At 45.2% G+C, this 15,969-nt stretch overlaps 1 protein-coding gene across 3 annotated transcripts in view; it reads left to right on the forward strand.

Moving 5' to 3' along the window:
• Positions 1-11,631, forward strand: part of Sh3rf2 (SH3 domain containing ring finger 2) — a 106,194-nt gene extending 94,563 nt beyond the window's left edge. For 2 of the 3 annotated variants that reach the window (NM_001146299.1, NM_172966.3), the window contains 3 exons: positions 2,547-2,791; positions 5,953-6,311; positions 8,888-11,631. In NM_001146299.1, the coding sequence (NP_001139771.1) occupies positions 2,547-2,791; positions 5,953-6,311; positions 8,888-9,163 (880 nt within the window). In that variant the 3' untranslated portion in view covers positions 9,164-11,631. The remainder of the gene's footprint in view (positions 1-2,546; positions 2,792-5,952; positions 6,312-8,887) is intronic. The other variant, XM_006525955.2, reaches the window with a different exon arrangement.
• Positions 11,632-15,969: the final 4,338 nt, after the last annotated feature.

A 15,969-nucleotide genomic window follows, 5' to 3' on the forward strand; every position in this document is an offset into this window, starting at 1 on the left:
AGCGTAAAAAATAAACCGTGGAGGACACTGGGCAGCAGGACACCCGGAGGGTTCTGTACACCAAGGCCTTGGTGGAGTTCTTTGTCTGTGGTATTATCAGAGGCTATTTCATCAACAGAGTGATGGGGTGGTTGGTACGCTGCACATAGGAGACAGGATGCCAGGTCTGGACCAGTAAGAGGAGAGAAAGGGATGTTAAGTAGCAGCTACTGCCATGCACTCCACTGGGTCTCAGACTGGAAGTAGTGTCCACGAGCTTGCTCTTCATAAAACCTTCATCTTGTTCATGATATCACAGCCCAAGACTGAAGTGACAGCATCTTACGAAGTCACTTCAGGGCTACCAACCAGCCACCTTAGTTTATTTCAGGCAGAAAAAAAAAGTTTTCTCTGCTTCTCTAACTAGCCCTGGAGCTAATATAGTTCAGAAGTAGGGCAGAGGCTGGCTTAGACCTGGTTTCAAACCTCCAGTCTGGTAATTGCTTAGACAAGTACCATCTCTGTCTCTGTCTCTGTCTCTGTCTCTGTCTCTGTCTCTGTCTCTGTCTCTCTGTCTCTCTCTCTCTCTCTGGGTGTGTGTGTGTGTGTGTGTGTGTGTGTGTGTGTGTGTGACATTTATGTGTAAGTAGATGTGAAGGCCAGAGGTCAACTTCAAGTGTCATTCCTTTGGAATCACCCACCGTGTCTTTTAAGCCAGGGTTTTTCACTGGGACTTAGAATTCAACAATTAGGCTGGGCTGGCTAGCCAGGAAGCTCTGCCTGTCTCTACCTCCCTGAACTGGGATACATGATAACCAGCACTGCTGGCGTTTTTGTACATGGATGATGGACCCTCCTGGTTTCACACAAAGCACATTACCTACTGAGCTCTCTCTCCAGTCCAAAATAGTCTGTTTAATCTCTATGTTTCTAAAGCCATGGCCATATTGGTACTACCCCAGAAAACTGTTATGAAAAACTCACACTAATATAGGTGAAGTACCTGGCCAGTGTAAGTACTCAGCATGTGTTAGCCAAAATGACTAGAAGGGAGTTCTGAAAGCATTGTGGCAGTCAGTGGACAAACACATTAAACAGCAGTCCATACAGAACACAGAGGCTATAAAATAAGCCTTAGAAATCTTCATCTTCAGAGTGTTCAACATCTAGTGAGAAAGCTACTAGATAAACAAAGACTCGATAAAATAAGCAAGAACAGTGAACTCAGGCTGAAGGAGTGTGGAATGAAGGGATATTAGGGCCATATAAAAGAATGAAGTCCGGGTGTGCAAGTTCTACCAAGACCTCGTGAGCCCTTCCTTGTTGTCCGGACCCAAATTGTTATTAAGATGCAGGGAGGTGGGATCAATTTAGCCAGGTCTGAGGGTGAAAGAGTGGGGGTAGAACTCTGGAAATCAGTCTGGTGGTTCCTCAGAAAATTGGACATAGTACTACCGGAGGATCCCGCAATACCTCTCCTGGGCATATATCCAGAAGATGTTCCAACCCGTAAGAAGAACACATGCTCCACTATGTTCATAGCAGCCTTGTTTATAATAGCCAGAAGCTGGAAAGAACTCAGATGCCCCTCAACAGAGGAATGGATACAGAAAATGTGGTACATTTACACAATGGAATACTACTCAGCTATTAAAAAAATGAATTTATGAAATTCCTAGGCAAATGGATGGACCTGGAGGGTATCATCCTGAGTGAAGTAACCCAATGACAAAGGAACTCGCACAATATGTACTCACTGATAAGTGGATATTAGCCCAGAAACTTAGGATACCGAAGATATAAGATACAACTTGCCAAACGCATGAAATTCAAGAAGAACGAAGACCAAAGTGTGGACACTTTACCCTTTCTTAGAAATGGGAACAAAACACCCATAGAAGGAGTTACAGAGACAAAGTTTGGAGCTGTGATGAAAGGATGGACCATCTAGTGATTGCCATATGCAGGGATCCATCCCATAATCAGCTTCCAAATGCTGACACAATTGCATACACTAGCAAGATTTTGCTGAAAGGACCCAGATATAGCTGTCTCTTGTGAGACTATGCCGGGGCCTAGCAAACACAGAAGTGGATGATCACAGTCAGCTATTGGATGGGTCACACGGCCCCCAATGGAGGAGCTAGAGAAATTACCCAAGGAGCTAAAGGGAACTGCAACCCTATAGGTGGAACAACAATATGAACTAACCAGTACCCGGGAGCTCTTGTCTTTAGCTGCATATGTATCAAAAGATGGCCTAGTTGGCCATCACTGCAAAGAGAGGCCCATTGGACTTGCAAACTTTATATGCCCCAGTACAGGGGAACACCAGGGCCAAAAAGGGGGAGTGGGTGGGTAGGGGATTGTGGGGGTGGGTATGGGGGACTTTTGGGATAGCATTGGAAATGTAAACGAGGAAAATACCTAATTAAAAAAAAAAGAGTGGGGGTAGATAGTTGAGAAGGCTACATTCATTTGAGGAAGCTGACTTTAAAAAAAAAAAGACAAGAGGACTCTTGACTGAACATTTTCTTTCTCCATTTCTTCTCTTTTTTAAAAAATAGTTCAACAGCTAGAAAGACATCTAGTTTTCCTGATTCCCGGAGCCCCACTGTCTGCACCACATGGGCGTTATCCACCTCCTCTGTGTCCTCCCAGGGTAGCTTTGCAGAAGGTGATCCCCGGCAAAGTGGACCCTTCAAATCTGTCTTTGTGCCCACTGCCGTAGTTAACCCTTCGAGGAGCACACCTGGCCCAGGGTCTTCTGGACAAGGGTCTCTTAGGAAAGTGCGGAGCAGCATGAGAAAAAGTAAGTACTGACGGAGAGGTATGTACGGGCCTAGGGCTGACAATGGGGCTTCCAACTGGGACACGCTGCAAGTGTGTCACTAGAACAATGCGTTCACTCTGGGCTGAGCCTCTGCAAAGGATAAGTCTCAAGGGACAAGCGCTTTTATTGAGTGTAGCCCAGACTACCCGAAGGCCACTGTCCAGGACCACTTAAACATATATGGTGAATGGGGTGACACCAAGCTGAGGGCCAGTTTGTAATTGGATGATAGCCAAGGGGATCCTGATTTTTATTCAAAATCAGTCAAAGGTTGATATTACTGCTCAGTGCTCCTCAAATGGTGTTCTAGGGACACCCCTACACAGGCAGGAACTGGGAGGTCAAAGATGGGATGCTAGGGACAGTACTAAAAGCCCGTTTTCTACTATGTTGTTTGTGTAATGCATGCAGAGAGGTTCTTCTTGCAAAGGTTATACAAAAGCAAGGCTCACATCCTGGACCCACGATGTCCAAAGTTTTCAAGATTAGTAGCGGTACCTGATGGTTTCTCTCAGCACTGCCCTGTGACTTCCTTTCTCCCCTGTATAGCATCCACACTGACTGCACGGCAGTTGTATAGAGCTACCATTAATACCGTGCTGTTATTAGTATCTTAGTATACTAAACTGCATGACATTTCCTCTGTGGGGATTCAAAAAAAAAAATCTTGAAGCCTCATTGTACAAGATATCAAGGATTCCTTCCTGTCACAATCCAAAAGTAGGATGTCCCTCCATCAAACTGACCCTGCCTGCAGTCTCTCCTACAAACTCAACAAATGACTGAATGTGAGATGCAGCATTGCAGACATAAGAGTGGCACAAGGGACAGTGTGACACATGAGAATAATGTCATATATATGTATGTGTGTATATATATATATATATATATATATATATATATATATATATACACACACACACACACACATACATATACATATTCAAAAGAAAGCAAGTGTCTTCACTTTCCCATACCCCAGTCTTTGCATCTCACAAATTGCATAGCCTTTTAAATGTACTCTCCTGCCTCGGTCTTCAGCCCTTTCTTTCCTGCTGTCCCACCCCACCCCCTAGAATTCACTCTAACAGCCTTGTGCAAGTTAACACTCTCTTTATTTTCCCCACTTCTAAAATGGAAATAATAAAACTCACCTTATCACCATCCCTATGTTACATAGCATTAACATAATATCCCATCAGATTTAACCAACGGACAAATTTAACATAACAATACCACATCTACCACATAATGAGCTCTCAAGAACATGGCTTTTTTAAAAATATGTTTTAGCCAGGCGTGGTGGTGCACGCCTTTAATTCTAGCACTCCTGAGGCAGAGGCAGGTGGATTTCTGAGTTTGAGGCCAGCCTGGTCTACAAAGTGAGTTCCAGGACAGCCAGGGCTACACAGAGAAACCTTGTCTCGAAAAAAAACAAAACAACAACAACAAAAAAAAATATATATATATATATATATATATGTTTTATTGTTAAAGTAACACTAGTTATTAGTAAATAAATCACTTTGTTACTACTACAACAAAACAGGCCCATGTACATCATGAACTAGCTGGTTTAGGGTTGCGATGTTCCCTCGGCCTAGATCCCTTGGCCATGCAGAGACTTGCATTCCACTAATGACAGCTCACAGTTTTTAATAGACTCCTTCTGTATTGCTGTGTGAGTCTTGATTGGCCTGGACCTTTGACTGCTTGTGTTACATGCCTATGGAATAAGAGAGCATTAAATCTTTTGAAAATAGGAAACTAAACAGATAAACAGGCAAGAAGCCGAATTTCCCACCTATCCACCGGAGCTAAGGACACATTGGCCTGCTGTTGTTTTGTCTTCCCTAGTTCCAAAAGCTTTCCTTTCTCCCTTTTTCCAAGGTGACACAGGTCAAGCTGTCAGTCTCCCCAAAGGCCCATGTCACTCACGGGGCTGTCACTGAAAAAGGGAATGTATCAATGCAAAGGCCAGACTCAGCGCATGGCAACAGGCTTACAGCAAGCAGCACTCAGTGCATGGCAACAGGCTTGCAGCAAGCAGCACTCAGTGCATGGCAACAGGCTTGCAGCAAGCAGCTGAGACACACCTGGGCTTATTGTCCACACTGACTTCCTGCTCAGTGGAAGTTTACAGCCACAATAGGGAGTATAGACTTGGCTGGGGCCCTCTGTGCTAGACACAAATGACTTTCATTCACACATGTGTCCAAGAGGTGTCAGGAAAGACCATCAAGGATGATATGTGGTCCACTAAATACTTGGAGCCCTTTGAGAGATGTCCCACAATGCCTCTCAAGAGGAACTCCCAATCTTTCCCCCAAAGACAAGGACGGTCGCATACCCTTGATCACCTATAGGACTGATGTCTAAGGGATGGGACTTTCTCCTTCGAGCCTCTTGGGGAGGACTTGGAGGAAGGACTGTCTCAGTGAGGCACAGACCCACACTGTCAGACTTTGCGTTGCTAGGACAGGCACACTGTGTTGTCCTTCACATAATAATGATAGCCGGTAAACATCGGTGACTTCGGGAGCTGTCAGGAAGTTTGTGTGTCTTGTAAGATGCAATCTGCACTCTGCTGTGGTTCTGAACCTTCACTGAGCAGGAAATAAACATGGACAATAACACAGGTGGTGTTCTCAGCTGCTGTCTTAAGGCACTTGCTTAGCGTGTCTACTAGCAATTTCTGCAGCAAGCAGACCACAGTCTACTCTGCTTAGCTTTCCTTCTCTGTTGTTCTTTTTCCTCTCTGGTCTGTCTGCCACTGTGTCTGCTTCTCACTGTGAAACTTTGTATCTGTTTCTCTAGCCATCTTTAAAGACTAGAAAAAGAGAAAATGAGAAGAGTGGGGAGGGAAGGGGGCCAGAGAAGAGAAGAGAAGGGAATGTAAATTGAAGCAATATACTTCCAGACACCTCACACAGCATTCAGCTAGACTGTTCCCCCCTTGCCAGCATTCCCCAAATGACACCAGATAAAGAATAGGTCACCTTTGAGAGACCCCAGGAGAGAGCGAGCACAGTCACACTAGGAAAGCGTTTATCTATCCTGGAATATCAGGACACATTGCAACCTACATGCAAAATGATGTCATCTACCCTATTGCTGATACCTGCTCTGTCATCCCCCAGATGGATCCCTGCAGAGACCAGTTCAATCTGGGATCCCCACTTTCATGGTGGGCTCCCTCAGGTGCAGTCCTACCATGGTGATCCGGCCTCAGAGGTTCCAGTTTTATCCGCCACAGGGGATGACCCCTTCCCCGACACCGATAATGGTGGAGATGGGGTCTAAATCTATTTACACTGGGGAGCCTGCCCTGACCTGCATCAACAGAGGTAGCAAGACCAGGATCCACTCAGCAGGCAATTCCATCATCATGGAAGGCAAAGAAACGCCCATCAAGAGTGAACCGCCACCCAAGCCGCCTGCATCTGCGCCACCCTCCATCCTCGTGAAACCAGAAAATTCAAAGAATGGCACTGAAAAGGTAGGAATGGAGTGACACTGGGAGTGACTGGCACTGGGAATGGCTGACACTGGGAATGACTGACACTGGGAATGGCTGACACTGACACTGGGGATGACTGACACTGACTCTGGGGATGAGTGACATTGGGAATGACTGACACTGGGTACAGAGTAACATTGAGAGCCTGACCCTTTAGCCTCCCAGCTCTGCACGCCACGAGACTATCATGTTGGTGGACATTGGCGACCACACTGGCAGCCTCCAATAAAATCCTCACACACAGCACACTCCCATCCCACTAACACAAAGCATGCCTTCTCCTTGCTAGACATGTTCCCCCATCCCTTTATATACACTCCTTTTGAGAGTCAGAGACAGCCTAGAGAAACCGTGGCTCCATTTGAATTGCTACTCTGCTTAGGTGGCTTTGACAAAATGCTTCGCTGTTCTGAGGCTTTGTTTACTTACCCATCTTTTACTTCTTTGCCCAATCCACAGAAATAATAATATAGGGATAGAGAGATGACTCAGCAGTTAAGAGTACTTCCCGTCCTTATAGAGGACCTGGTTAGGTCCCTAGTACCTTCATGGTAACTCATAATCACCACCACTCCAGTCCTAAGAGATTTGATGCCCTCTTCTGACCTCTGCAGGCACACACGTGGTGCACATACAGATGTGCAAACAAAGCACACCTATATACATAAAATAAAAATAGATCAAAACAATGTTGAGTAAATAATTATAATGGCCATACAGAGACTTGAAGATGAGACTAAGTGATGTAAGACGTGTGATGTGTATCGTGCTGACACAGGGCTTGACACATACTTCTTCACCAGATGGCAGGAACAACTAAAGCAGAGGAGAATTTAGGTGACATCAACGTCCTATCGAATGATTATTTTAACAGCTAACTTGACCTCTGTGGCATCCATCATCAGATCTGTTAACATCTAGTCTGGACATTTTTCCACTAGAAGGCATGGATCTTCATAAGGTCCTCGAAGCAAGAGAGGTGATGAAAAGGAGAAGGTGACGTTAAAGGAATCAAGTGACATTCACCACACGCCTTCAGCTTATTGAGCATCACCACATCCATCAATCACCTCCCACACTAGCACCTTCACCACCATCACCACCAACCCACCATTGCCCATTCCCTACGAGATGGACGGGATGGCCCTTCCTCCTATTTGTTAAGCCTTTACTAAATACTAACGATGCTAGCAGACACCATGCACAGTGCTCCATGTGTTCCATCTCATTAAACCCTGATAACAACCCTCTGAGGTAGATAGTATTTTCATCCTCATTTAGATAAGGAAACAGAGGCTTGGGGAGTTAGGCAGCATTGCCCAAAGCCACACAGCTGACATCTGCATCCTGTAAGAAAGCCCAGGATTTCCCGCTACGCTTCTAAGGAAATTCATTTGGAAAAGATCGTGGTGTCTGACAGAGGGACTGGGAGGGCTTCTTCCAGCTTCTGGTGTTCATGTGATCTAAAGGATTCCATGCCCCAGATGTCCAGTACCAGTACCCCAATCATCAGACACAGCCCCCAAACTCTGAAGTCATTTAGCAAGTCCCAAGATCCCACAGGAAACAGTGAGAATCAGAAAGTATGGGGACACATGGAGACAAAACCAAAACCAAAAAAAAATAAATTAGAAAAAAAAAAAAGATAAAATGTGATGGGACAAAGAAGCAATTCGCAGGCAGTAACACATAAAGGACACTTTATTAAAGCCCTGGAACAGTGACCAGCTAAAACAAACACCTGCAATTGCCAAGCAGGATATAGAACCACCTAGGAGGCACCAGAGGAAGCAAAGTGAGGTGGAGCCTAACACAAGCTGGAGACACGGTCTAATAAAAAAAGAGCAATTCCTCAGCCCAGCCCGGTGTTGCCAGAATTGGTATAGGCCCAGAGTTCCAGCTCTTAGATTCTTTCTGATGTTTGTTTTTAGGTTTTATTTTGGTTTTGAGATAGATTTTTTTTTCACTCTATAGTTCAAGCTGGCCTCAAACTGGCAAGTCCCCTGCTTCAGCCTCCAAATGTCTCTGCTACCTACCACACCTAGCTCTGAATCTTCCATCTTTTAAAGAGACACAAGAAATGCTGGTCTGCATGTTTGTCTTATGTTGTTTAATGTGTAGGGAACTCAGTCAACATTCGAAAGGCTACCTGGCATCAGCAGGTGTCTAAGAACCAAGGTGTGTGATGAGCATTTCTCAGGCAATTATGGAGGCCCTCCAAGTAGGGTCAGTAGTCGAGCTCATGAGGAAGAGCCATGACATGACATAGAAAAACAGAAGGGAGAGGAAACGTTTTTGTTTAAGGAAAAACAGAGGGGAGAGGAAAATGGTGAACATGTATTTCCAGTTGGGCAGTCTAGGTTTGTTCACTCTCAGATCAACAGCACCTGACAGGGGATATTACATCATGCTGAGTAGACACAAGTATTTGCTGAACAAATTCCGCATCAATGAGGTGTTTTGAATGGAGACAACTGTAGAGAGACCACACAAATCCTATCATCAAAGGGTTGCACACATCTTACCCATGGTTCTTTGCTCTTTCTATTTTACAGCAAGTCAAAACCGTGAGATTTCAGAATTACAGCCCTCCGCCCACCAAACACTCTGCCTCCAGTCCCACCTCTGGAAAGCACGACCATCCAGCCACCTTGAAGGGGTCCCAGCATGAAGCAGTCTCCTCGGGAGGAGAGATGACCATTCTATTTGCCCACCGAAGTGGCTGCCACTCCGGGCAACAAACAGACCTTCGGAGAAAGTCAGCCTTTGGCAAGACCATGCCCTTATTGTCCACTGCTTCAGCCACACAGACCTTGTTTCCCAGCAAATGATTCTTCGGGTGGCTTTTCTTAGACACAAAAGAGGTGAATTGCATATAAATACAGCCTGCCTCCACTACAGACATACTACTGTTCTTTGAAGGTTGAGTCTCCTTAATGTCCCTTTTTAGTCCACAGGAATGGGAAGGCAGGAATTCCAGGTTGGCCTTCTCTTTCTTTTTAGCCCTGACTGTCCTAGAACTCACTCTGTAGACGAGGCTGGTCTTGAACTTAGAGATCTGCCTGCCTTTGCCTCCCTAGTACTGGGATTAAAAGCATGCAGCACAACCAACCAGCATGTTTCTAAACTTAGTGGTTTACTACGGCCAACCCCACTGCTTAAGCCAAAGAATAAGAAAAGCATCCATACCTGTGCCTCCAGGATTCAGGATTTTGCCTCTCTTCCTATGCGCTCAATATAGAACATCTTTGTAGCCTAAAAAACAGCCAGTGTGTGGCAGTAGTGAAATTGCTCTCAGGGCCTCTTTGACCTCATCGTCATCCCCCTTTCTTCTCACCACACTAGAACAATCTCTGCCATCTGCTAAGGCCATATCATCTTCACTCCACAGAGTCACAACAACAGCTGCAAAGGGAGAGTTTGAGGGAAGGATATGAGATGGTCCATTTTGAACATTCTGAGAACCCACTGAAACGGAAGAGAGTGACTTTCTGAGTTTGCTGACTCCAAAGCCAGAGAGCCTGATGCTGACTACCAAATGCTCAAAGATGATCATGCATTAAGCTTCTTGGCCCGATTCTTCCCATATATTTCTTCACAGTAGATAAGCAGGGAGCACGGAGAGACAGATAAAGGATGTGTATGGTATTATAGACTTTTCATCCTTCTTCTCAAAACAAAGTGTGCTTGGAGGGCACTTGACCAGGCAGCGGGTTTAGATCTCTATTCTGCCTGTAACCCAGTATATTTTGTTCTCCTTGGTTCCTAGTCATGTGGGGAAGGGAACTAGTTTCCCTTATGGGACAATGGAGGGGAGGGCAGAGGAGGGTGCTTCTTAGAGAACTGTTACCAAAGAAAGTGGACAGAGAAGAAAAGGGAGATAGGAGGAACAGAGGAGGAATGGTGCATGAAACAAATATGGACAAGAAGGAGCTGAAAGGCGGGAAGAGTAGAGTTCTCAGGAAAGAATATAAACAGGTCTGGTTGAAGCAATGTTTACACTGACAGAAGGTGGGAAAAGGACCAGATTCTGCCGTGGAGAAAGGGTCAAAACTAGATGACTCCATCCAGATGGGCTGGAAGGAGCAGGTCCAGCCAGGGTGCCTTGTGAACAGGGTGAGGGAGAGGTGGGAGGCAGCTCTGCGAACCAGACAGCTCTGCAAACCAGGGCCACGATCTAAGACAGCCCATTAGCTCTCATTAAATGTAATTGTTGTGACTTAACATTCATCACATGTCCATCTATGTGGACACTTTAATGCATAAATGCCGTTTGCTACTAAGGCTGGGTGCCACTTAAAAAAAAAAAAAAAGACAGGTCTAATTAGACGTTTCCTACAGGCAGTTCTTGCAGGTCTCTGGATTGTGAACATACATCTCTTACCCACCCACACACTTGGCAAACGGAATTATCTGTAGGCTTTTCCAGACATTAATAGAATAAAATGAAACCATAATCCAGCCAAGGAATACGATACATGTGTCAGAGTTTTTGAAGTGGTGGCGTCTACAAGTAGTATGTTGTTCCTGCGCTTGTGTGAGATAGTGGTTCATGTGTATGCCATGAAATCAGCATGCACATCTCTGCCTTCTTGAAGTCAGGACAGCCATTAAGATGGAGAAGTAAGACACTCACAAGGACAGCAGGACACTATGATTTGTCCAAGTATGAGTAGCTATGCCTCACCTTTACCCCAGAAAACCATTCTCATTAAGAATAGCAGCCCACTCTATACCCAGTATGGCAGACATACACCATAATGAGCCAACTAAATGTTTAGCCCATTCTTCCACGGCAGGAGGTCCAGTTATTTTTTTTTTAATGTTTGTGGCTATCAAACAGGTTGTTTAGAGGACAACAGAGGGGCATGCCTATGAAATGATAACCTCCCAAAGAAATAAGCATAGTTCCAAGGATGGCCACCTCCATAGCACCAAACCTTCCATCCATTCCCAGAACTGAATGCTTCCCAGAGCATCCTGTATCTTGTAGAGCTTTGTGAGTGCTTGAACGGGATGAGCTGCTATTTCTAAGTAAAAGTTGATTTCACAAGCACCTTCTGTTCCTTTATTCTACCAACATGTGTCCGGCGTTTACCTCCGTGCTAGCCAGACACAGCAATGAGAACAGCACACTCATCCTCTGATGCACTTCCTGCAAAACTGTGTAGGGCAACTATGACTGTTCCCATTAGAGAGCCAAGGAAACGGAAGCTTAAAACTGGCCACAAACTGGCTGAGGCAAGCGTGGGAACCCAAGCTACCTGGTGACGTAGCCCAGCTGGAGACTGTAGTGTACAAACCCAGAAGAAAGACCTCCCGGGACTTCAGAACAGTGAATGAGTCCCAGTTGCCAGAAGGCAACATAGCACAGCTTTGGCTCCCAATGCAAAGAAGGCCAGTAGGCTCTGCTGGATAGTTCAGGTCCTTATTTCTCAGTTTCTAGGAAGGCTATCTTACTCAACCAGGAAGGTATCACTTTGCATAAATAGGGTAACAGAACCAGTCTCAGTGGACTATTGTGAGGATTACCCGAGATAATAAAACAACTCAATGCTTAATGAATAACTAAAATGCCTGACTTGGTTGTTTTGTTTTGTTTTGTTTTGTTTTGTTTTGTTTTGTTTTGTTTTGCTGGACATGGTGGCCTTTAATCCCAGTACTTGGGAACGCAAAGGCAGGAGGATCTTTATATGAGTTCAAGACTAACTTGGCCTGTATAACAAGTTCCAGGCCAACCAAGGCTACCTAGTGACACCCTATCTCAAAACAAAACAAAAAATGAACTTTAAAATCTCGACTAGGAATTTTTAAATTTGAGGTCTGTCCAGCACTGTGGAGTTAAAAGGAAATCCACACACCCTGGTCTCTGAGGTCAGAACACAGTCTGAGTCCTGAAGGAAAAGCAACCGTCAGAAAGAATGAGCAACGAGAAACAGGCTTCCAAGTAGACAGAAAGCTTTGGCTTTCATTAGCCATAAATGTAGCAATCAAGCCAAGTTCCATTGACAAATCTACTCCTTAGTAGAATATTCCAGGAACCCAACACTCCAAGTCTGAAATTAAAAAAAAAAAAAAAAAAATGCTCTCCTCTTACATACAAACCTCCCAGCTAAGACTCACAGGCCCTGGAAGGTGCCCCGTTGCTTCAGGCTAGCACCGAAGGGGTTAATGGCAGGATTTGTTTAGAGGAAAAGGGAGGACAGCTAAGAGATGACAGACACAACCAACTGAGGACCACACCGAGAAGAGGATCTAAGCACCAAGACCCCCCATCAGAGCTCATCGTCCTCTCTTACATTACTCACCCTCATCCTCACCTGTCACCCATCTCCAAAGAGCATCTCCTGGAGAAGAAAAATTTGAAGTAGTGTCGACCTTGGTGAGTCATGAGACAGACCCAATGACTCTGAGTCTCAGCAGCTCTTGAAACGTCAGAATGTCCATCTACACCAGGTCTACTACCTGGTGCTCTGGCTGCCTAACATAGCTGGGTCAGGATTGAGGCAGCTTCAACAAAATAGCCAGGGATCTGTCAGCTGGTCAATCCCACAGGGCCACTCCAACCATGCACATGATCTATGCTTGCTTTAGGCACAGTTTCTCCCCCCCCCCCCCCTGGACTCCTTCTCTCAAGTCATAAACCCCTCCAAAGTTCAGGCTAAATTACTGAAGATTAGTTGCCCTGGGATTCTCAAGTCTAGTATAGTGGTCTTAATCTGGAACCTTGGGAGTCATATTTGGTGATCTTTAGGTGAAAACCAAGCACTCTTAAGTTTTTAACAAGCTCCTCCAAGTATCTCAGAGGCACATAAAGCAGGAGGCTTTCATCTCCCTCTGTCAAGGGCAGAACAGAAATGACATTCAGCAGGAACATGGCCACACTAGTTCTTATGCTATTGAAATCACTCTGTACTAATAAGTGAGTTACAAACACTCAAAGCTTTCTGCAGCTTCGTCACATCCCACACCCAGATTTTACCCCAAATCTTCTCCTCCACTCCATCACCCAGCAGCTTGCTAAATACATGGCTTGCCACCAAAAAGCCCTTCTTCCTTCTGATTGGCTAGTGCCTATGTCCTGGTTACTGAAAGTCTGACTGTTGCCCTATGATGCAGAACAGGGCCAAAGAGGTCACTCAAAAGCAGAGAACATGGCCAGAAAGCCCTGGATTCTTCCTAACCGTATCCTGGCTCAGAGAAGGAGCTGACTGAGTGAAGAAAACCTCTGCCCTGACCCTGCCTCCTCTGGCTAACACTTCCCTCCTTGGGCATAAACAATGCTTGGATGCTTTCCAGCTCCTGTTCACACATGGTATTGGCAGGAGTAGAAATCATTTGTCTCAAAGAGCTCACCAGAAATCTACCTGTATCCCTTCAACCCTGACGGTCACAGGCCTGCCACACACCTCTGGACTCCTTCCCTGGGAAATGAGAAGCTGGGACAAGAAGTTAGCAAATATGCCCTCACTGTTCCCCCACCAAGACCACATAGATGCTTCCCTTGTTTATGCCTTGGAAGGAAAGATTCTGGTCTTCCCTTTTGATGAGAGAAGAGAATATTCACAGATCTAGCAGCTTCTAGAGTGTCTATGAAAGGCAGCTGTTTAGGGTATGTGTTTAGGAGGACGCACTGGACCAGTTCGAGCTGAAGATTCTTGCTGCAGGTTGGTGTCATTGGGAATAAATCACACAAGGACATTTTGCTTAAAATAGAGCAATCGTAAATGATCAAGCTGTCTGCCAGAGTTATGTCCTAGACCAGAGCAGAAACAAAATGTTCCCAGGAGGCCCTCAGTACACTGATCTACACTTCAACAAATAGAAAACAGCAGAGGTGGGATTCAGGGTATCCCTTCAAATCAAACACCAGGAAAGTGGGAGCTGGAAACAGTATGGCAGACAGCAAGGGTGTCCATCAGTCACTTTGGAGCAGGCTTTAGAAGAAGTGATCGGGACACACTAATTAACAGGAGGCAAAAATACAGACGTCCCTGACGGTGTGAGATTTCTTGATGTTTCTAGATTGGGGGCTTCTTTTGATACTTCCCCTTTTAATTATTAAATGTTATATATATATGAAATATATATATATGAAATATATTTAAACAGTGTTATACTTATATGAGATCATAAAACAACTATATCTAGCACACAGCTTTTTAAATAATTGCCAATACTACTGAGGTCCCATTATGTGCCTCTCCCCTACTCGATCCCTCCCAACCGCGGTCCAGAAATCTCACGCTTCTCTTTGCCTAGTAATGTTTCCATCCATGGGCTCTATGGAACTCTCAGCTCTCCCAGTAGCGATGCTCAGTAAACAGTCAAGTGACCTCGGGAGCACTGTGCTGTAAACATTCTGAGGACTTGCAACCCCACCTGGCTTCTGCCACTGGGATCCCAGGGTTTTGATTTGCTGCTGGGAACAGATGAACTGACATGTCTAGTTTTGACATGATCCTGGATATGGCGATTTTTCAAGGACTCTTCCAAGAACAGCTGTTTGTTGCTTCTAAGTTGAGGCCATGCCCAGACTGTTTGAAGATGGGATTTTTTTTGGCACTTCCTTCCTGAGCCTTTGCCTAGCACCTCTCAGTAGCCAACTATGGAAACCAAAATGGCTTGTTGGAATCTGAAATGAAAAGGGTCCTGGTGGTGGTACCGCTAAGACGAGGCAAATGATGACAAAGATGAGGCTGCTGAGTTCCATGATGACGGTGACAATGACAGATTCCCATAAGAACCCTGTGAGGTATGCAGAGAACAACTATTTTGGTCCCAAACTGCAGATCAGAACACTGAGGCTCAGAGTGATGTGGTTCCTTGTGCAAGGTCACAAAATCAAGTGGATGTGGAATAGAAATTAAAAAACAAAAAAACCAAACAAACAAAAATAGCTTCTAATGAGGGAATTTGATGATGTCATTCGCTTAGCTCCTATGACGTACCAAGGGGCTTTATGTGTTTCATGAATTCCCTTTAAACCTACCCTACCTGATAAGAGGTGTCGCTTTGATATACCATTGTTGAGAGAGGAATTAAGGCTCAGAGCTCAAATGACTTGTTCAAGGCCACAAGAACCGTAATCTGTAACTCTAAACCCAAGCCTCTGTCTTAATCATGGCCTCCCTTTTCTTCAATGGCAGCTATAAGCGTACTTCTAATGTGATTGAGGTTGGAAAGGAGAGACCAAAGGTCAGTGCAGCTGAGCAAGTCAAGCCTTCCTAGAAAGGAAAAACAAAAAGCAAAGATGTTGTCCACGAGGCAGGAATGAGATGTGGCAGTGGTGGAATACCAGTGAGCACTAGCTGCCTTCTCTAAGGAGTCCAGGCTGAGAGAAAGTTAACTGAGAGGGTTCTGTGCAGAGTAATCCTGGAAACAAAGCTCCGCCTCCACCAGAGCAACCAACCACAGCGGAGCACATGAAGCAGACCGGACATCAAAGCACAAGGGTCATTTTGCATTTCCCAAATCTTCCTCTCCATGATATTATTCTGGGTTTGCCTGTCCTTGCGCTAAACGACATAAAGCAGATTCCCAGAACACGGGAGCTATGATTTCCAAAGTAATCCTATTTTGATCTCTGGAGATAAGATGGTTCACAGAGGTGGCATCTTCCAGTGTTCCGTGCCGG

This window comes from Mus musculus, chromosome 18 (genome assembly GCF_000001635.26).
Source record: "Mus musculus strain C57BL/6J chromosome 18, GRCm38.p6 C57BL/6J".
NCBI classification, from domain to species: Eukaryota; Metazoa; Chordata; class Mammalia; order Rodentia; family Muridae; genus Mus; species Mus musculus.